Source organism: Protomyctophum bolini (genome assembly GCF_963924005.1).
Source record: "Protomyctophum bolini genome assembly, chromosome: 2".
Classification (NCBI taxonomy): Eukaryota; Metazoa; Chordata; class Actinopteri; order Myctophiformes; family Myctophidae; genus Protomyctophum; species Protomyctophum bolini.
Genome location: NC_137863.1, coordinates 52,738,636 through 52,760,536, shown reverse-complemented (window position 1 = coordinate 52,760,536; position 21,901 = coordinate 52,738,636). Strand labels below are relative to the sequence as shown.

The 21,901-nt window shown below is 41.3% G+C and overlaps 1 protein-coding gene across 1 annotated transcript; it reads left to right on the top strand.

The window, feature by feature from the left end:
* Positions 1-2,100: 2,100 nt before the first annotated feature.
* Positions 2,101-18,045, top strand: LOC308334532 (NACHT, LRR and PYD domains-containing protein 1-like; the record flags this gene model as incomplete). The annotated part of the gene is made up of 15 exons (XM_080791330.1): positions 2,101-2,113; positions 4,877-4,970; positions 6,457-6,621; positions 7,480-7,608; positions 8,592-8,644; positions 10,339-10,599; positions 10,717-10,819; positions 12,099-12,168; positions 12,310-12,359; positions 13,283-13,497; positions 14,279-14,523; positions 15,148-15,270; positions 15,744-15,888; positions 17,384-17,416; positions 17,801-18,045. 15 exons carry the CDS (start codon positions 2,101-2,103, stop codon positions 18,043-18,045), a joined length of 1,944 nt encoding a protein of 647 aa, XP_080647456.1.
* Between the last annotated feature and the right edge of the window lie 3,856 nt (positions 18,046-21,901).

The window sequence follows — 21,901 nt, the reverse complement described above, 5'->3', positions numbered from 1 at the left end:
AATACAAGATTTACAATACCCAACCCCATTAGGACAACATGAACCATAAAAATTCAAAGTCACAACACAAAACACCAAAAATAATACAAGACAGACAATAACCCCAACACATTAGTACCACATGAAGCATACAATATTCAAAGACACAACACAAAACACCAAAAATAATACAAGACAGACAATAAACCATACACCTTAGGACACCATGAAACATAAAAATTCAAAAACACAAAAAATTGAAAAGTATAGAGTTAAAGATCTATAAGGAGACTATTTGGTTACCAACTCTCCATGATTTAGCTGGGGGGAGGGTCACCTGAACCCTCTCAAAGACCATCGGTAGCCCCCGGACCAATGCTTGAAGACATTTGCACTAGGTGACTGAAATCAGGGCATAAATGGTATTGCAGTTGTAAATATGTATATAGAAATTGACCACTAGGGGGGATATCCTTGACTTACCCAAGAATTACATTCAAGGACCACTGGTGGTCCCCAGACCAATGATTGAAAAACATTTCCCTAGATGACTGAGATCACATCAGGGCATAAATGGTATTGCAGTGTAAATATTTATATAGAGATTGAACACTAGGGGGGTATCATTGATTTTTCACAAGAATTACATTCAAGGACCATTGGTGGTCCCCAGACTATTGATTGAAAAACATTGCCCTAGATGACTGAGATCACATCAGGGCATAGTAGGTATTGCAGTGTAAATATTTATATATAGAGATTGACCACTAGGTGGAATCACCCATCCCACTGTCAATGTATGTAGGGAATTTAAGGAATCCATGGAATGTTATTACTAACTTGATTAATTTATGCATACAATTCACTTCAAAGAGTGGAGCCCCCACCTCTGTGATTATCTAATTTGCATGTCTGGCACCTGGCATTCCACAAAGGGGGGAGCCCATCCCCCCAACCCACCCCCGCTCTTCATTTAATTTGCATGTCGCACCTGGCACCTGGTTAGAGCCCATCCCCCCCTTGTTTATCTAATTTGCATGTCTGGCACCTGGTTAGAACCCATCCCCCCACCCCACCCCCGCTTCATTTAATTTGCATGTCTGGCCCATGGCAATCCACAAAGACTGGGAGCCCATCCCCCCACCTCACCCCCAGGGACAAACAAACAAATTTACATTTGTTTGTTTTTCACACCTTCGAGTCAGCATCTCTGCTGGCTTTTGGGGAGGCATGTCACAAGGAGAAGCAGGGAGAGAGAGAGATGAGATCAGCTAATCACACACACATCATGCATTTTATAAATAACCTATTATTAGTTTTTATTATTATTTAATTATAAACTATTATATGCTAATTATATTTATGGATATTTATATTTTATGATTTTATGATTATGCTAATTATATCTATGGAATTCATGGAATGTTTAATTACTAATTTGCATAATTAATTATGCAAATTATGCATTAAATTGCTCACTAGCGCCACCAGTGGCCAAAAAAGGTACCGAACAGACACTATATCATACTACTGCCATGTCCCGCCTTAAATGCTTGTTCCAACCCGTCACTTATGTTCTTAGTTGGCCGCTAAAAAAAATAACATCTGAGAGGTTATGATCTTCTTTTTCATAATATTGGGGGAAATCAAACTAACATTCAGTCTTCATAGTCTTTGATATTTAAATTGTTATCTTCCTGTTATTCTGTGTTGTCTATTCCACACTCTGCTGCTCTAAATACTAGATACCTAGATTTGTTCCAGTTAACTTCCATGACAGTGAACTATAGGTATCATTCATTTTGTATTGATGATCTCTTATTTAATCTGCATTTACAGACTTGCTGGCTGTAAACTCAGTAAGACAGGTGTTGAAGCCGTGTGTTCAGCTCTCAGCTCTAATCCTTCCCATTTGAGAGAACTGGACCTCAGTGAAAACAACCTGCGGGACTCAGGACTAGTGGAGCTGCTCTGTGCTTCACTGAAGAGCCCACACTGTAGACTGGAAGTTCTAAAGTAAGATACATTTACCACTTTTATTTTGATCACTTCTGTTTTATTATGTACTGTATTATGTGAATATAATATGAATGCTGTGGTGAGAATGTATTCATAAGCTTGATGGTGAGACATGGTAGGTGAATAGGGGAAAAAAGTTAACTAATAGCTATCACAATGAAACTTCTCCAGTTGATTAATTATATTTAAGACTAAGATTTTTTGTATTACAAGTTTTCTGAAATGATATGTTTAAATATGCAAATTAGGCATTATATGTGCTAATTTGCATACATTCCGGGACGATAAATCTGAAGATCAGATAAAGCCAGGTTCAAAAGTATATGGTTTCATTTTGTTGACATATTAGAGACAAAGACAATTAGGGGATTTTCAATATCTCTAATTATCACTCCACAAATCAGAAAATAGTGTCAACAGGCATAAAAAAAACAAAAAATGTCCATGTTTTATGAATAAAATGTGATATAAATCAGGCTGTGAATGAGAAATCAACGAACCCTTTTGTAAGTTCCAGCAGAATATAGTTATGAATAAGACTGGAAAGTTGTGTGTATGTGACTGTGTAGGTGTATGTGAGTGCAACTGAAGTGGAGATTCTTTGTCCCAGGTATGAGCAAAACTAATTTTGAGAAAACGGCCTTTAAATATTTGTATTGTAAAATTCCAAAACGTTTTATTTGAAGCCACTAATTTGAGACAAAATATCTCATCCAAACCTTGGCAACAACATATAATGCCATATATCATTAGAAAGGTCTGGACCTCGAGCTGACTGTGTTTGGATCCAAATATGGTCTCTTTCTTTGTACCAACAACCAATCATGAAAATAGAGAGGGTGGATTTTCACCCAGCAAAACGAGCTGTCATTGGCTAAAATAAACTACTAAAATAAACATCTAAATACTTAGTTTGCATGTTTATTTTGCTTTAGTTTGAAAGAAAACATGTTTACGAAGCAAAATAGCACAACATTGAAAAATCATGATTTCACTTGCCATGTCTCGCCTTAAATGCTTGTCCCAACCCGTCACTTATGTTCTTAGTTGGCCGCTAAAAAGAATAACATCTGAGAGGTTATGATCTTCTTTTCCATAATATTGGGGGAAATCAAACTAACATTCAATCTTCATAGTCTTTGATATCTAAATTGTTATCTTCCTGTTATTCTGTGCTGTCATGGTGTTGTCTATTCCACACTCTGCTGCTCTAAATACTAGATAACTAGATTTGTTCCAGTTAACTTCCATGACAGTGAACTATAGGTATCATTCATTTTGTATTGATAATCTCTTATTTAATCTGCATTTACAGACTTGTTGGCTGTGAGCTCAGTGAGACAGATGTTGAAGCTGTGTGTTCAGCTCTCAGCTCTAATCCTTCCCATTTGAGAGAACTGGACCTCAGTAAAAACGACCTGCAGGACTCAGGACTAGTGGAGCTCTGTGCTTCACTGAAGAGCCCACACTGTAGACTGGAAGTTCTAAAGTAAGATACATTTACCACTTTTATTATGATCGCTTCTGTTTTATTATGTACTGTATTATGTGAATATAATATGAATGCTGTGGTGAGAATGTATTAGTAAGCTTGATGGTGAGACATGGTAGGTGAATAGGGGGAAAAAAGTTAACTAATAGCTATTACAATGAAACTTCTCCAGTTGATTAATTATATTAAGACTAAGGTTTTTTGTATTAATGAAATTATATGTTTAAATATGCAAATTAGGCATTATATGCGCTAATTTGCATACATTCCGGGACGATAAATCTGAAGATCGGATAAAGCCAGGTTAAAAAGTATGGTTTATTTTTGTTGACATATTAGAGACAAAGGAAATTAGGGGATTTTCGATATCTCTAATTATCACTCCACAAATCAGAAAATAGTGTCAAGAGGCATAAAAAAAAACATTTTTTTGCCATGTTTTACGAATAAAATGTGATGTAAATCAGGCTGTGAATGAGAAATCAACGAACCCTTCTGTAAGTTCCAGCAGAATATAGTTATGAATAAGACTGGAAAGTTGTGTGTATGTGACTGTGTAGGTGTATGTGAGTGCAACTGAAGTGGAGATTCTTTGTCCCAGGTATGAGCAAAACTCATTTTGAGAAAACGGCCTTTAAAGATTTGTATTGTAAAATTCCAAAACGTTTTATTTGAAGCCACTAATTTGAGACAAAATATCTCATCCAAACCTTGGCAACAACATATAATGCCATATATCATTAGAAAGGTCTGGACCTCGAGCTGACTGTGTTTGGATCCAAATATGGTCTCTTCCTTTGTACCAACAACCAATCATGAAAATAGAGAGGGTGGATTTTCACCCAGCAAAACGAGCTGTCATTGGCTAAAATAAACTACAAAAATAAACATCTAAATACGTAGTTTGAATGTTTATTTTGCTTTAGTTTGAAAGAAAACATGTTTAGGAAGCAAAATAGCACAACATTGAAAAATCATGATTTCACTTGCCATGTCTCGCCTTAAATGCTTGTTCCAACCCGTCACTTATGTTCTTAGTTGGCCGCTAAAAAGAATAACATCTGAGAGGTTATGGTCTTCTTTTTCATAATATTGGGGGAAATCAAACTAGCATTCAATCTTCATAGTCTTTGATATCTAAATTGTTATCTTCCTGTTATTCTGTGCTGTCATGGTGTTGTCTATTCCACACTCTGCTGCTCTAAATACTAGATAACTAGATTTGTTCCAGTTAACTTCCATGACAGTGAACTATAGGTATCATTCATTTTGTATTGATAATCTCTTATTTAATCTGCATTTACAGACTTGTTGGCTGTGAGCTCAGTGAGACAGATGTTGAAGCTGTGTGTTCAGCTCTCAGCTCTAATCCTTCCCATTTGAGAGAACTGGACCTCAGTAAAAACGACCTGCAGGACTCAGGACTAGTGGAGCTCTGTGCTTCACTGAAGAGCCCACACTGTAGACTGGAAGTTCTAAAGTAAGATACATTTACCACTTTTATTATGATCGCTTCTGTTTTATTATGTACTGTATTATGTGAATATAATATGAATGCTGTGGTGAGCATGTATTAGTAAGCTTGATGGTGAGACATGGTAGGTGAATAGGGGAAAAAAAGTTAACTAATAGCTATTACAATGAAACTTCCCCAGTTGATTAATTATATTAAGACTAAGGTTTTTTGTATTACTGAAATTATATGTTTAAATATGCAAATTAGGCATTATATGCGCTAATTTGCATACATTCCGGGACGATAAATCTGAAGATCGGATAAAGCCACGTTCAAAAGTATGGTTTATTTTTGTTGACATATTAGAGACAAAGGAAATTAGGGGATTTTAGATATCTCTAATTATCACTCCACAAATCAGAAAATAGTGTCAAGAGGCATAAAAAGAAACAATTTTTTGCCATGTTTTACGAATAAAATGTGATGTAAATCAGGCTGTGAATGAGAAATCAACGAACCCTTCTGTAAGTTCCTGCAGAATATAGTTATGAATAAGACTGGAAAGTTGTGTGTATGTGACTGTGTAGGTGTATGTGAGTGCAACTGAAGTGGAGATTCTTTGTCCCAGGTATGAGGAAAACTCATTTTGAGAAAACGGCCTTTAAAGATTTGTATTGTAAAATTCCAAAACGTTTTATTTGAAGCCACTATTTTGAGACATAATATCGGGTGCAGGTCTTTTTTCCGACAGCATATTGATCCGAAACCTCAATCCTAACCTAACCCTAACCGCAAGCACGGGAGCAGCGCATGTCGTACCATCGCTTTTTCGCATCGCATCGCATGTCCCCCCCGCTTCGGATCGGACCGTTGCCCCGTCGGCTAGAATGCTGTCGGAAAAAAGGCCGTCTCCCAAAATATCTCATCCAAACCTTGGCAACAACATATAATGCCATATATCATTAGAAAGGTCTGGACCTCGAGCTGACTGTGGTTGGATCCAAATAATTATGGTCTCTTTCTTTGTACCAACAACCAATCATGAAAATAGAGAGGGTGGATTTTCACCCAGCAAAACGAGCTGTCATTGGCTAAAATAAGCTACTAAAATAAACATCTAAATCTGTAGTTTGAATGTTTATTTTGCTTTAGTTTGAAAGAAAACATGTTTAGGAAGCAAAATAGCACAAAATTGAAAAATCATGATTTCACTTGCCATGTCTCGCCTTAAATGCTTGTTCCAACCCGTCACTTATGTTCTTAGTTGGTCGCTAAATGATCTTCTTTTTCATAATATTGGGGGAAATCAAACTAACATTCAGTCTTCATAGTCTTTGATATCTAAATGGTTATCTTCCTGTTATTCTGTGCTGTCATGGTGTTGTCTATTCCACACTCTGCTGCTCTAAATACTAGATAACTAGATTTGTTCCAGTTCACTTCCATGACAGTGAACTATAGGTATCATTCATTTTGTATTGATAATCTCTTATTTAATCTGCATTTACAGACTTGCTGGCTGTAAACTCAGTAAGACAGGTGTTGAAGCTGTGTCTTCAGCTCTCAGCTCTAATCCTTCCCATTTGAGAGAACTGGACCTCAGTAAAAACGACCTGCAGGACTCAGGACTCTGTGCTTCACTGAAGAGCCCACACTGTAGACTGGAAGTTCTAAAGTAAGATACATTTACCACTTTTATTATGATCACTTCTGTTTTATTATGTACTGTATTATGTGAATATAATATGAATGCTGTGGTGAGAATGTATTAATAAGCTTGATGGTGAGACATGGTAGGTGAATAGGGAAAAAAAGTTAACGAATAGCTATCACAATGAAACTTCTCCAGGTGATTAATTATATTAAGACTAAGATGTTTTGTATTACAAGTTTTCTGAAATGATATGTTTAAATATGCAAACTAGGCATTATATGATTATGTGCTAATTTGCATACATTCCGGGACGATAAATCTGAAGATCAGATAAAGCCAGGTTCAAAAGTATGGTTTCATTTTGTTGACATATTAGAGACAAAGACAATTGTCACTTCTGTTTTATTATGTACTGTATTATGTTAATATAATATGAATGCTGTGGTGAGAATGTATTAATAAGCTTGATATCATGGTAACCCAAGCCTATGTGTCTGAGTAGACGTTAAAATTACCCAAGCATGTTTCAAAGTGTAAAATCTCTTTAAGGCCAATGTATCGGCTACTTCATCATATAACAGTGTTTCTCACAACGCGTTGAGGAGTTTGTAGATCTGCTATTTCTGTCTTGCGACCCGTTGTAGCTACGATACAGTTATTAAGCTTCTTAATAATATTATATTAACACTTTAAGGGCTATAGAATAATATAACGAGACCACCTAGGCTGACGGGATTGATCAATTACCTTTGGAGGCAACGGCCTCGTCACCAGGTCCACGACAAATCCGCTCTTTTATAATTATTAAAAAACGGCGAATTAAACGTGTATTAATGAATTCATTCATTTATTTATGTATGTTTTAATCTGGTGTTTCAGACTGGCTAACTGCATTTTGTCAGAGAGATGCTGTGAAGCTCTGGCCTCAGCTGTAAGCTCTAATCCCTCCCTAAGAGAGTTGGACCTGAGCCTCAACGTGGTGAATGATTCAGTTCTGGAGAACTGCAAGTAAGTAGACTTGGGCTGTGTCCATGTTGGACAGTGCAGTGTTTCCCTTAACAGTGTATCTCTCACACAAAGGGCCCTCTTGCGTCAGGGGCACTTTCTCCGTAATTTGGGGATTTAGCATTGTGTAAGAGGCGTTCCCCCATTAAATTAGCTATCTTATGAATGTCTAAATCCTTAAAACACCTCCGCTACCCGTTACATTATGCATAGGTGTGGTTTGGACGTTACGCAACTTAAACCAATCAGTGTGTCAGGTACCATAATCCATTATACCTGGAGTGAACCTTATGGAAGAGCAACGCGTGCTGCCTTGTAATACATTTAAATTAGATACAGAGGGTTGTTGTGTGTGTTCACATTACGGGTGGTTTGAAGAGACGATTTCCGTTGTCCTAAACCTGTGTGCATGAGATAGCAAATATAGGGAAAGCGCATCAACACGCGTACAGACACACCTCCAGCCGCAAACATGTATAGTGGGTTGTGTGGCCGCAAGATAACGTTTACGCATAGTGGAAGCTCCTAAATGAGTAATTCACGTAAAGTATTTAATGCTTGCGGGTAAGGCATGGGATACGATACAGCCCACGGTCACAAATCATGAGAAGAACAACAACACAATGCAGTGCCTCAAAGAAACTCTAGGATAGCAGACGTAAACAATGAACATCTGTCTAAACAACAGTATATGTGCATCACGAAGGTATAAAAGGACAGTGGAGTGCTATAGGGGTTAAGGTGGAGTCTGAGGAGGTGATGAGATCCAAACTGGGCAGCAGTGAGTATGTCTGGATGAGCTGCAGGGCCAAGATAATGACAGGAGAAACACTGTAGTGTCAGCTAGTGGAGACGTTGTGCTAGACAGTTAGACATTGATGCATTGTTGTTCTACTTCCTACAGAGTGAAACACTGTAGTGTCAACTAGTGGAGACGTTGTGTTAGACAGTTAGACATTGATGCATTGTTGTTCTACTTCCTACAGAGTCAAACATGGAGGAGAAGATTGGCTTACTAATCCTCAACTCATTACAAAACGTGAGTATCTGTGTCTACATTAACATTTTATACACTGTTGTATACTCGGTTGATCCTGAAAACTCTTGTGCTCTCTACTCTCTGCTCTTGGCCTGGTCCTTAACACATCAAGATGAGGTCATGTGGTTTGACAGAAACAATGGGAATTCACTGGTCGTAAACAACATGTATTTCGTCTATATTGGCATAAGTTCAGTTCTGACGTGCGATGCATGAAAGGTGGTGCAGAGCCGTGATGTGTGTGCAGATCACAGGTGGATCTCGTTTTGGTTTGAAAGTCACAAGTGATCTCCCGTGTCGATCATTGACATGGTTCCACGCTATATTTAACACCATACCAGACAACCGGAAATATAAATCACACGTGTGTGAACTGAGCGGTGCAACTATACATTTACTGTTATAGTTACTGTACTGCACTGTGCTCTGTACTGTATTGTAGTGTACTGTGCTCTGTACTGTATTGTAGTGTAGTGTACTGTGCTCTATGCTGTACTTTGATTATTTTGGGGGAAAAATAGTCCGTTACCGCGTGTTAGACGACACATACACAGAGAGACAGACAGGTACACAGAGAGACAGACAGGTACACAGAGATACAGACAGGTACACACAGAGACAGACAGGTACACAGAGAGACAGACGGGTACACAGAGAGACAGACAGGTACACAGAGAGACAGACAGGTATACACAGACAGACAGGTACACAGAGAGACAGACAGATACACAGTAATACAGAGAGACAGACAGGTACACAGAGAGACAGACAGGTACACAGAGAGACAGACACATAGAGACAGACAGGTACACAGTAGCACAGAGAGACAGACAGGTACACAGAGAGACAGACAGGTACTCAGAGAGACAGACAGGTAGACAGAGACAGACAGGTACATAGAGAGACAGACAGGTACACAGAGAGAAAGACAGGTACACAGAGCGACAGAGAGGTGATTGTGGGGGGTCCCCAGATGGCCAAATTGGCCAAAAATGTCAAATACTTTAAGAAAGTATATGAAAGTATTGTGAAAATAGCAGATCTACAAGCTCACAGTGCCTCAAACTAAATGGAATGCCTACAATTCCAAGTGCTTGTCAATGTTGATTATTTTGGGGGGGTCAACAGTTCAAACTGGACGTATATGATTATTTTGGGGGGTCTCCAGTTCAAATATGATTATTTTTGGGGTCTCCAGTTCAAATATGATTATTTTTGGGGTCCTCAGTTCAAATATGATTATTTTGGGGGTCCTCAGTTCAAATATGATTTTTTTGCGGGTCCTCAGTTCAAATATGATTATTTTTGGGGTCCCCAGTTCAAATAAAATCACACTGTAGAATGTCTCTGCCCAGGGGTGCAGAGACATTCTGCCCTCTGGTGGTTGGACTCTGACAGTGACGATCTTCTTTATTACATTTTAATTGTATCGAGTCTTAATTTAGTCGCCTAAGACTAGACTAAGACTAAATAATGTACAAATGACTAATATAGGACTAAATCTGTTGACAAAATTAATACTGCAGTGAGTTTGTAGATCAGTGTGTGTGTGTGTGTGTGTGTGTGTGTGTGTGTGTGTGTGTGTGTGTGTGTGTGTGTGTGTGTGTGTGTGTGCGCGTGTGCGTGTGCGTGTGCGTGTGCGTGCATGTCAGTGAATGATGTATTTAATGTTTACTGTGTTGTTTTCTCATCAGATTTCCAGCGTCTCACACTGGACTCAAACACAGCACACCGTGACCTCTCTCTGTCTGAGGACAACAGGAAGGTCACACTGGGGTCACAGAGGTCAGGGGGTCAGCGTCCTCCTGATCACCCAGACAGGTTTGATGCCTGGGAACAAGTTCTGAGTTCACAGAGTGTGACTGGACGCTGTTCCTGGGAGGTAGAGTGCAGTGGAGCGGTTGGTATAGCAGTGGCTGACGGAACAATCGGCAGGAAAGGAGATGGCCCTTTCTGTAGGTTTGGAGACAATGATAAATCCTGGCGTCTGATCTGTGATGGTGATGATGGTTCCAGTTACTGTGTCAGCCACAAAAGACATTCGACTGTCCTCCCTGTCTTTGCCTCTAAAGGCTCCAACAGAGTATCTGTGTATGTGGACCGTCCCGCTGGGACTCTGTCCTTCTACACAGTGTGCTCTGACTCACTGAGACACCTGTACACCTTCCAGACCAGGTCCACTGGACCTCTCTATGCTGGGTTCTGGTTCTGGTCCTCCTCCTCCTCAGCGTGTCTGTGTGAGCAGTAAGTATAATGTACACACACACACATTTAATTCCAGACCACGTCCACACACACACACACACACACACACACACACACACACGTAACACACACACACACACACACACACACACACACACACACACACACACACACACACACACGTAACACACACACACACACACACACACACACACACACACACACACACACACACACACACACACACACACACACATCTGTTTAGCATTATGTCACTCAAAGTTAACATTGGAATCTATAATTGATTGTGTGTGTGTGTGTGTGTGTGTGTGTGTGTGTGTGTGTGTGTGTGTGTGTGTGTGTGTGTGTGTGTGTGTGTGTGTGTGTGTGTGTGTGTGTGTGTGTGTGTGTGTGTGTGTGTGTGTGCGTGCGTCTCTAGACTCCATCATTCCAACATGGACATAGTGAGGACAGAACCCTCTAGACTCCATCATTCCAACATGGACACAGTGAGGACAGAACCCTCTAGACTCCATCATTCCAACATGGACATAGTGAGTACAGAACCCTCTAGACTCCATCATTCCAACATGGACACAGTGAAGACAGAACCCTCTAGACTCCATCATTCCAACATGGACACAGTCAGGACAGAACCCTCTAGACTCCATCATTCCAACATGGACATAGTGAGTACAGAACCCTCTAGACTCCATCATTCCAACATGGACATAGTGAAGACAGAACCCTCTAGACTCCATCATTCCAACATGGACACAGTGAGTACAGAACCCTCTAGACTCCATCATTCCAACATGGACACAGTGAGGACAGAACCCTCTAGACTCCATCATTCCAACATGGACATAGTGAGGACAGAACCCTCTAGACTCCATCATTCCAACATGGACATAGTGAGGACAGAACCCTCTAGACTCCATCATTCCAACATGGACATAGTGAGTACAGAACCCTCTAGACTCCATCATTCCAACATGGACACAGTGAAGACAGAACCCTCTAGACTCCATCATTCCAACATGGACATAGTGAGGACAGAACCCTCTAGACTCCATCATTCCAACATGGACACAGTGAGTACAGAACCCTCTAGACTCCATCATTCCAACATGGACACAGTGAGTACAGAACCCTCTAGACTCCATCATTCCAACATGGACATAGTGAGGACAGAACCCTTTAGACTCCATCATTCCAACATGGACATAGTGAGGACAGAACCCTCTAGACTCCATCATTCCAACATGGACACAGTGAGGACAGAACCCTCTAGACTCCATCATTCCAACATGGACATAGTGAAGACAGAACCCTCTAGACTCCATCATTCCAACATGGACATAGTGAAGACAGAACCCTCTGCTCTGCACAATAATCACAGTGACTGAACATCAGGAAAGACACTGATCGTTTCCTGTCTGCTTTGTTGTGTCTTTCAGAGCCATTTTGAACCCAGTGTGCACGCAGAGCAGTCGACCAATCAGTACAGGTGAGTTATCCTAGTCAACCAATCAGTACAGGTGAGTTATCCTAGTCAACCAATCAGTACAGGTGAGTTATCCTAGTCAACCAATCAGTACAGGTCAGTTATCCTAGTCAACCAATCACTACAGGTGAGTTATCCTAGTCAACCAATCAGTACAGGTCAGTTATCCTAAACACAGGACAGCAGTGTTGTTTTCGTCGACTAAAACTAAGACGAAAAATGTTCGTCGACTACCTTTTCCACTGAAGAAAACTAAATGGAAACTAAATTATGCTATGGTGACTAAAACTAAGACTAAATATACTGACAATTTCGTCAACAAATAAAAACTAGACTAAAATGTTAGGAAGGGACTAGTGGACAACAGATCCAGTATAAGTCATTTTACACTTGGTTGCCGATCTACAAGCTCACAACGCGTCGCAGCGCGACGCGTTGTGAGCTTGTAGATCGGTTATTTTCATAAGTGTAAGTCGACTAAATCACCTGTAGATTTAGTCGACTAAAATCTTATGACATTTAGTCGACTAAAACTAGACACACTAATACATTCCAGGTGACTAAAATGTGACTAAGACTAAGTGAAAACTATTCAGGAGACTATGACTAAAACTAAAATAGAAATTTGCTGCCAAAAACAACACTGCAGGACAGTCAACCAGTGTTGTTTTTGGCAGCAAATTTCTATTTTAGTTTTAGTCACATTTTAGTCACCTGGAATGTCTTAGTGTTATTCTAGTTTTAGTCGACTAAAGTGTATTTTGGACATTCTGCAATACGAGTACTTTTACTTTTAGTACTTTAAGTACATTTTTATGCCAATACCTTTGTACTCTACTCACTCGAGTACATTTTGAATACGGGACTTCTACTTGTAACGGAGTACGTCTACATTGCAGTATTTATACTTTCACCACCGGTCACAGGTTCAAGTTCGCCAGGTCCGGGCTGTTCCAGTGCAGCGAGACAGCGTTGGTGTTTGAAACGACAGGCGAAGGAGAGGTCCTCTACAGGACTGTTCAGTGGGAGGAGAGATGGTTCCAGCCAACAGGAAGGACTCCTGCAGGTCCTCTGTTTGACATCCAGTGTCCTCAGAAGTCTGTCTGCCAGCTACACCTGCCACACTGTGACATCACACCTGGTGAGTCAGCTACACCTGCCACACTGTGACATCACACCTGGTGAGTCACTGTTGAGACTTGGATGGTTAGAGTGGCGTGATTACATACAAAGTCAATGCAAAGACGAGAAGTTGTGCAGACGACGGGCATGGGGTGAACAAAGCTAACAGCCACCTGGTGTCTATATCTATATATATATATATAGATTTAAATGTTCCAGTTCATAGCCCACTGCAGGCCTGGTTGACTATAGATATAGATGTTCCAGTTCATAGCCTACTGCAGGCCTGGTTGACTATAGATATAGATGTTCCACTTCATAGCCTACTGCAGGCCTGGTTGACTATAGATATAGATGTCCCAGTTCATAGCCTACTGCAGGCCTGGTTGACTATAGAAGATTTAAATGTTCCACTTCATAGCCTACTGCAGGCCTGGTTGACTATAGAATATTTAAATGTTCCAGTTCATAGCCTACTGCAGGCCTGGTTGACTATAGATTTAAATATTCCAGTTCATAGTCTACTGCAGGCCTGGTTGACTATAGATTTAAATGTTCCAGTTCATAGCCTACTGCAGGCCCGAATGACTAGATTTAGAAGACATTTTGAAGCTCTTAATTGCTACTAAAATTATATATTGTTCATTTGGAGAAATCCATCATATAACAAGTAAGTCAATGAGTGAGAAGCACAGAGTGGAGTGGGTGGGGCTTAGCGGAGGGTCTAGTGGTTTAGACATTGTGTTCAGATTTGGTTTACATGGAGTGGAATCTATAACGTTATGTTTTTTTCCCCACAGGTGATCTGTCCGTGGCCCACATCACAGACGAGGGTCTGGAACTCTTACAACCACAGAGAGTGACCCAGACTCATGTGGTTGTAAATGTGAACCATCTGTCTCTCTTTGGGATCCTCAAGAAAAGAGTCTTGAGCTACTTTCAACCCACACCAAAACGTGCTCAGGTGTTGCTGTTCCTTCAAGAGTCACCGATACGGAGGATGATGAGTGTGTTACTGCTGCCCAGTAATGTGCCTTACGGAGAGGTAAATATATCTGTTAAGTAATGTGCCTTACGGAGAGGTAAATATATCTGTTAAGTAATGTGTCTTACAGAGAGGTAAATAAATAAATATATCTTTTAAGTAATGTGTCTTACAGAGAGGTAAATATATCTGTTAAGTAATGTGCCTTACAGAGAGGTAAATATATCTGTTAAGTAATGTGTCTTACAGAGAGGTAAATATATCTGTTAAGTAATGTGCCTTACAGAGAGGTAAATATATCTGTTAAGTAATGTGTCTTACAGAGAGGTAAATATATCTGTTAAGTAATGTGTCTTACAGAGAGGTAAATATACCCGTTAAGTAATGTGCCTACGGACCCCCCATTTAATGGCATTTCTATCTCTGGGACCCCCAATTTGCATTGTAAAACCAATGTTAATTTAACATGGCCATAAGGGTCCATTTGGTTCCTAACTATAATTTAGCTGGGGACCCCCTGGAACTCCCTCAAAACCCCTGGGGGTCCCCGGACCCAACTTTGGGAACCACTGGCCTAGGGGGGTCATTTCATTTGGCTCCTGAGAAATGTCAGCTCTGTCTACATACCTGATACCGGCCACTATGAATGAACCATCTGATCAAACTGTGTTGGTGTCATTATAGGTGAAAAGAGTTCATGAAAACAAGCAACCCATCGAGCCGGTCACCTCCGACTGTGTTCTCATCCCAGACCAACGCTACAGTCTGTCAGTGCTGCAGTGTCCTTCACAGAAAGTACAACCTAAGGTACGTATTAAACCTACAGTCTGTCAGTGTGTCCTTCACAGAAAGTACAAACCTCCGGTACGTATTAAACCTACAGTCTGTCAGTGTGTCCTTCACAGAAAGTACAACCTAAGGTACGTATTAAACCTACAGTCTGTCAGTGTGTCCTTCACAGAAAGTACAACCTAAGGTACGTATTAAACCTACAGTCTGTCAGTGTGTCCTTCACAGAAAGTACAACCTAAGGTACGTATTAAACCTACAGTCTTTCAGTGCTGCAGTGTCCTTCACAGAAAGTACAACCTGAGGTACATATTAAACCTACGTTGTCTGTTTATTGTATGGTAAAGCAGTGTACAATAAACACTTTTTTTCACTCCTCCGCCACTGCTGCTGCAGCTGCTGCAACTAGGCTACTAGTTACTAGGCTGCTGTAACTAGGCTACTAGTTACTAGGCTGCTGTAACACAATTAACACAAGTCTCTGTTTTCAGGCTGCAACTTATTTTGGAGACAATTTTGGACCAAATTACCATCCAACGTTCGTGGTGTCTCTGGACATCAATGCAGAAAACTTCTCAATGGAATTACTGAGCCCCGACTCTGGACCGGTCTGGCAGCAAGACATTACCCTGGAAGGTAAAGTTATGGACTTTCATTCAACCTTGGGATGTAGCAAGCCGGCCTCACCCAAATACGGTGAAATGGCACAGATTGGCAATTCAAATATACACACCTAGAAAACCGTACATCCGTACATATTACACTGACACTGAAATGCTCCACATAGGGGCCCTTCCTCATTTACTACTGTAATGGACTGTACACTACCCTTAACTGTTACTCTATTCACAAACTACAATTAATACAGAATACAGCCGCTAGAATTCTCACCAATACAAACCGCAGAGCGCACATAACACCGGTACTGGCAGAACTACACTGGCTCCCTATCAAATCCAGAATCTATTTTAAAATCCTTTTAACAACCTATAAAGCACTGAATGGCCTAGCCCCAGTTAATATCACAGACCTACTGGTGGCCTTTTAACAACCTATAAAGCACTGAATGGCCTAGCCCCAGTTTATATCGCAGACCTACTGGTGGCAAAACCTAATGTAAGACCCCTCAGGTCCTCTGACCAAGGCCTCCTGAATATTCCGGTGACAAAACTGAAAACCAAGGGCCTTTGCAGTCGTTGCTCCCACATTGTGGAACGCCCTACCCTTATCCCCTCCTCATAGATCTCCTCATAGGGCCCCCTCTTCATAGGGGCCCCTCCGTCAGCCGTCTCTACCCAACCTGAGCCACAAGGGAAACCCATAGAGGTATAGAAGGATACAGCCCCGCCCCCCGAGCCATTCATTTCAATGGAAGTTGCTCAGTGGCGTTTTGAAGCACCTGGAAGACTGCCGGAAGTACCATTATAACTCAACGGCTCCAATGAGCGGAAGTTAAGCCCGGGATGACGCACCGTTACGCACATGACGTCACTGAACGTCACGTCCACTTCCATGGAACGTGCTGCACTTCCACCTTTCGCCAGTAGGTAGTAGGCAGCGTCAACGTTGGATTAGCCTTACTGGGGGGGCTTGGGGACGCCAACGATTGTCGCCAGTTGTCGCGTGGAACTTTGTGATGTTCGGTAGAGCCGACTCAGCCCCGGTCGAGTTGCAACCAAATCGTAAATCATGTCAAACCCGATCTCACTCTCCCTCACGCGGTGAAATAGCAATCTGTCGCGGTCAAAACAGTAGTAGTGTAACATGTAGGGATTGTGGGGGTTTATGTCGGGACTTAAACAGTAGTAGTGTAACATGTAGGGATTGTGGGGGTTTATGTCGGGACTTAAACAGTAGTAGTGTAACATGTAGGGATTGTGGGGGTTTATGTAGGGACTTAAACAGTAGTAGTGTAACATGTAGGGATTGTGGGGGTTTATGTCGGGATTTAAACAGTAGTAGTGTAACATGTAGGGATTGTGGGGGTTTATGTATAAAACAGTAGTAGTGTAACATGTAGGGATTGTGGGGGTTTATGTCGGGACTTGCCAGTCCGTGCTATTTCACCGTGGTGAGATGGGCCTCCATGGTTCGTTTCTGTTCATAATTTGAACACTGTTATTTCTTGCAGCACAATCTACAGGAGCGGCTGCTTCCATACCAGGTGAGTCTCTAGCTTGTAGATCTGTTGTTACTTCCATACCAGGTGAGTCTCTAGCTTGTAGATCTGTTGTTACTTTGGATGTTTTAGCGTGACACTGTAGTGAGGTCAAGTAGGACGTTAATTCATGAACAATCACGTTACTTTAAATAAGGAGATAAGATATAAAAGATTTCTGCAGCAACGATCTATAACGATATCTATAATGTGTGTGTGTGTATATATATATATATATATATATATATATATATATACTACCAGCACAAACTGTATCACTTTATTGCAATTTTTAGAATAAGAAATGTTAGCTCCTATATGGAATTTTCAATTTTAAAACAATGTCAAATGAAAACCAACAACTCAACGTTCAATCCTCCTTAACTTCAGCGAAACACTTTGTGGACCAACATATGTGTTCCCTGGTGAGGAATGTGAGGAATTTGGGTCCCATCCTAGATGTACTCATTCAGAAGGACATCATAAACAATGAGGGCTACAGCAATGTGGTGTCCAAGCCCACCACTCAGGACAAGATGAGGGCAATATATGCTCTCCTGACCTCCAGCACAGCCAGAGACACTTTGTACAAAGCTCTCCAGGAATACGAGCCTTCTCTCCTTGAAGATCTGTAAGTCATTTGCATTTAATTAAGCCATTTTGGGGCGGGGACGGGAACCCCTCATGGTGTTTTAAAGCATTATGTTACTGTATACTTTAGCTGTTGAAAATGGCAGATCTACAAGCTACGAACTTGTAGGTCTTTTTTGAACAATCGTGAGAATGTGCCTCGAATCTTTGAATATATATTATTACAGAGTGAACATTTTAACTTCTGGGGAGGTCCCTGGAACAACATATTATTTTCAGATGGGGGTCGGTGGCCAATTACATATAATTGTTGGGGTCCTTGACATGAAGGAATATTGCGCACCACTGATACAGAAACATACTGTCAGAATTTAGAAGACATTTTATACATTTCGACGTCAGGCCTAAATGGGTTAAATTGGTTTTTTTTTACAAGTTACAAGAGAATGGAGCTTTTCGGGCCGTGTTATTTGAATAATTATAATTCATCCTCTTGATTCCCAAGAGCCCCACACTTCCATTACAATGTTAATCTACAGATTAATGAGAACCTTTGTGAACCTGTACATATTTATTAATGTACGATCAGCCCTTCAAGGCTCCAGACTTCCCAAAACAAACTGGTCAGGCTACTACTTGGCCTCACTCCCCGAACCCACCTCACCCCTGCCCACTTTGACAGGCTGGAATGGCTTAGGGTTGATGACATAGTACAACATCTTGCAATGGGTCTGGTCCACAAGATTAACTACACCACCAAGATACCCATGTACCTGTCTAAATACTTCACTAAGATGCATGTACCTGTCTAAATACTTCACTAAGATACCCACGTACCCGTCTAAATACTTCACCAAGATACCCATGTATCTGTCTAAATACTTCACTAAGATACCCATGTACCTGTCTAAATACTTCACCAAGATACCCATCTACCTGTCTAAATACTTTACCAAGATACCCATGTACCTATCTAAATACTTCCTTAATGTCAATGAAGTCCACACCCACAACACCAGAGGGAGTTCAACAAACCATGTGCAACCCAGATTCGGCACAAACAAGGAAGCAAATTAATATCGTTCCTATGCCACCAAAATGTGGGACGCCCTACCAACGGTCATTAAGACATGCAAATCCCTTGACTCCTTCAAAACTGCCCTCAAAGGGCACCTACCGACGGCTGCAATTTGAAACTGGCCCCTGTAAAATCTGAATGTGTGTTTCTGCACAGATATGGTTATTCACAGCAGCGGTGTTGTTGTTCTTCTCCTGTTAGGAAGTAAGTGATGCTGTTGATGGACCAGGAGTGCTGTGCTTCCCTGCGTGGCCACCAGATGTCCTCCTTCGCCGTCACGTCCATATTGCCTGTGTCTCAGCCTTTGTCCCGTGCTTGTTCATGGGATTTGGGGGGGGTGGGGGGGGACGCACGCACATTGTGATTGGCCGGAATGAGATGGTGTACAGTATGCAGGGCTTAAAGCCAAAAAGAATCCCAAGACTGAAAATTACTTTTTGCAAATCTGCACTGATCTCATTAAATGACCCCTATGAAATCCTCAGGACTGAAATCAGTTCCCAGGACTGAGAACTTTAAGCCCTGAGTATGGCAACGAGAGCGCCCCTCACTTCACACAGATGTGATTTTTATTGCTCTGTAAAGCTCTTTGAGCTGAACCTCATGTCATGAAAAGTGCTGTACAAATACATGTATGGTAATGTAATATAGATCATTATTAAATATCACTGTCATGCATTCATGTAAAGTCAAAGTCATACGATTTGTCACACACGTTACCGCAGTGAAATTTGTTCTCCGCATTTGACCCATCTCTCTTGGAGCAGTGAGCCACAGCCAAGGAGTGGTGAGCTGCAGCGTGCGCCGCGCTCGGGAATCATTTGATTAGTAGATTTGACCCCCAATCCAACCCTTTGATGCTGAGTGCCAAGCAGGGAGGCATTGGGTCCCATTTTTACAGTCTTTGGTATGACCCGGCCAGGGTTCGAACCCCGACCTCCCAGTTTCAGGGCGGACACTCTAAACACAAGGCCACTGAGCTGGTCTATGTATGTTTGATTTGTGACATTTCACACAAACTGTAACTCACAATAATGCCAAATACACTGATTTTACAGGACTGGACTTGGACTAGACTAGAAGTTAATGGTGTGTATTGTGTAACGATATGAATAAATCATATTTACTTATGGATGTGTTGTATCGATCTGTGTTGTTCGATTCATGGGTTAATTAGTCATGTTTGGACTACATACTCCCTACCAACAGTCATTAAGACATGCAAATCCCTTGACTCCTTCAAAACCGCTCTCAAAGTCCTCTTAGTGTGTAGCTTCAGGGTAGGGTCGCTCAGTGGACGACCCCAGCTTCAGGGTAGGGTCGCTCAGTGGACGACCCCAGCTTCAGGGTAGGGTCGCTCAGTGGACGACCCCAGCTTCAGGGTAGGGTCTCTCAGTGGACGACCCCAGCTTCAGGGTAGGGTCGCTCAGTAGACGACCCCAGCTTCAGGGTAGGGTCGCTCAGTGGACGATCCCAGCTTCAGGGTAGGGTCGCTCAGTGCGGGCACTCGGCACACCCGGTGTGCAGCCCACTGGGATTTTCGAACGACAACGCACTGAGTGCACTGAATAAACAAACGACAAGAGAGCACACCGGTGCGTTCAGGGCGCATTTCCGAAAGCACCCTAGGTTTCAACACCCCCTGCACTGCATTCTGGGTAATGTTACATGTTTTTTCATGGCACCCTATTGGTCTTCTGGGTAATGCTAGATTGTTATGGCGCTGTATGTTTTTGTCACCCCCTGACACTCACAGTGTGAGACTAGGGGTGCACCATTATGAAATGATGACCGATCTCTGATTATTTGCAGGGTCATAATTATCTTCCCATTCTGACCGATTTAGATGTTATACAGAGGACCACCATGGAAACAAGCCTAGGTCTTCTTGGCCCAAAGCCTGTTAAAAAGTATTCAATCAATAAATAAATAGCATATACTCTTTTCCTAGTGTCTGTTTTCACAACTGAATGAGATGAGTACACATAATTCAATGTAGAATTTCTTTTTGATTATTATTTTTTGTTGTTGGTGAAAACCGATTATGTTTGAGACCGTTTCCGATACCGATACGGTCGATTCCGATTATGCTATGGATTAATCGTGCATCCCTCCCAAACACCTATGCATGGTTTACCGTTTTTAATACTTCACTTTGTTGTTGTTGTTGTTTCCAGTGGTTTGAGTAAGTTTCTCGATGAGATATATTATGATAACACTACCAAACACATTATCCTCCATTACACACATCCATGAACATTTGTTTTACAATCTCTTCAACTCCATATTCACATATAGTCCTGTATTGTGTTTACCAATGCTGCCAAACAGCCAGCACACTTTATAGTCCACAGTGTCCATGCCTTTAATGCCAAACAGCCAGCACACTTTATAGTCCACAGTGTCCATGTCTTGGCCTTATGCCAAACAGCCAGCACACTTTATAGTCCAGTGTCCATGCCTTGGCCTAATGCCAAACAGCCAGCACACTTTATAGTCCACAGTGTCCATGCCTTGGCCTCGTCATTAGCCTATTGCATTCTAGGTAATGTTTGATGTTTGCCGTATTTGCTTTCTGTGTAATGTTGGCTGCAGCCTGCAGATGGCGCCGTGTGTTTTTGGCACCCCTGACACTCACAGACAGTGTGAGACAGCGTTAACATTTGGATTTTAACACAAATATCAACTTAATGTCTTTAACTTTTACATATATTATTGAACTAATACACAAATACTTTTGAATATTTGGACCAATATTTTACACTTTAAAAATATTATTTTTTATATATATTTCACACTTTTTTGAAAAGACTGAATGATAC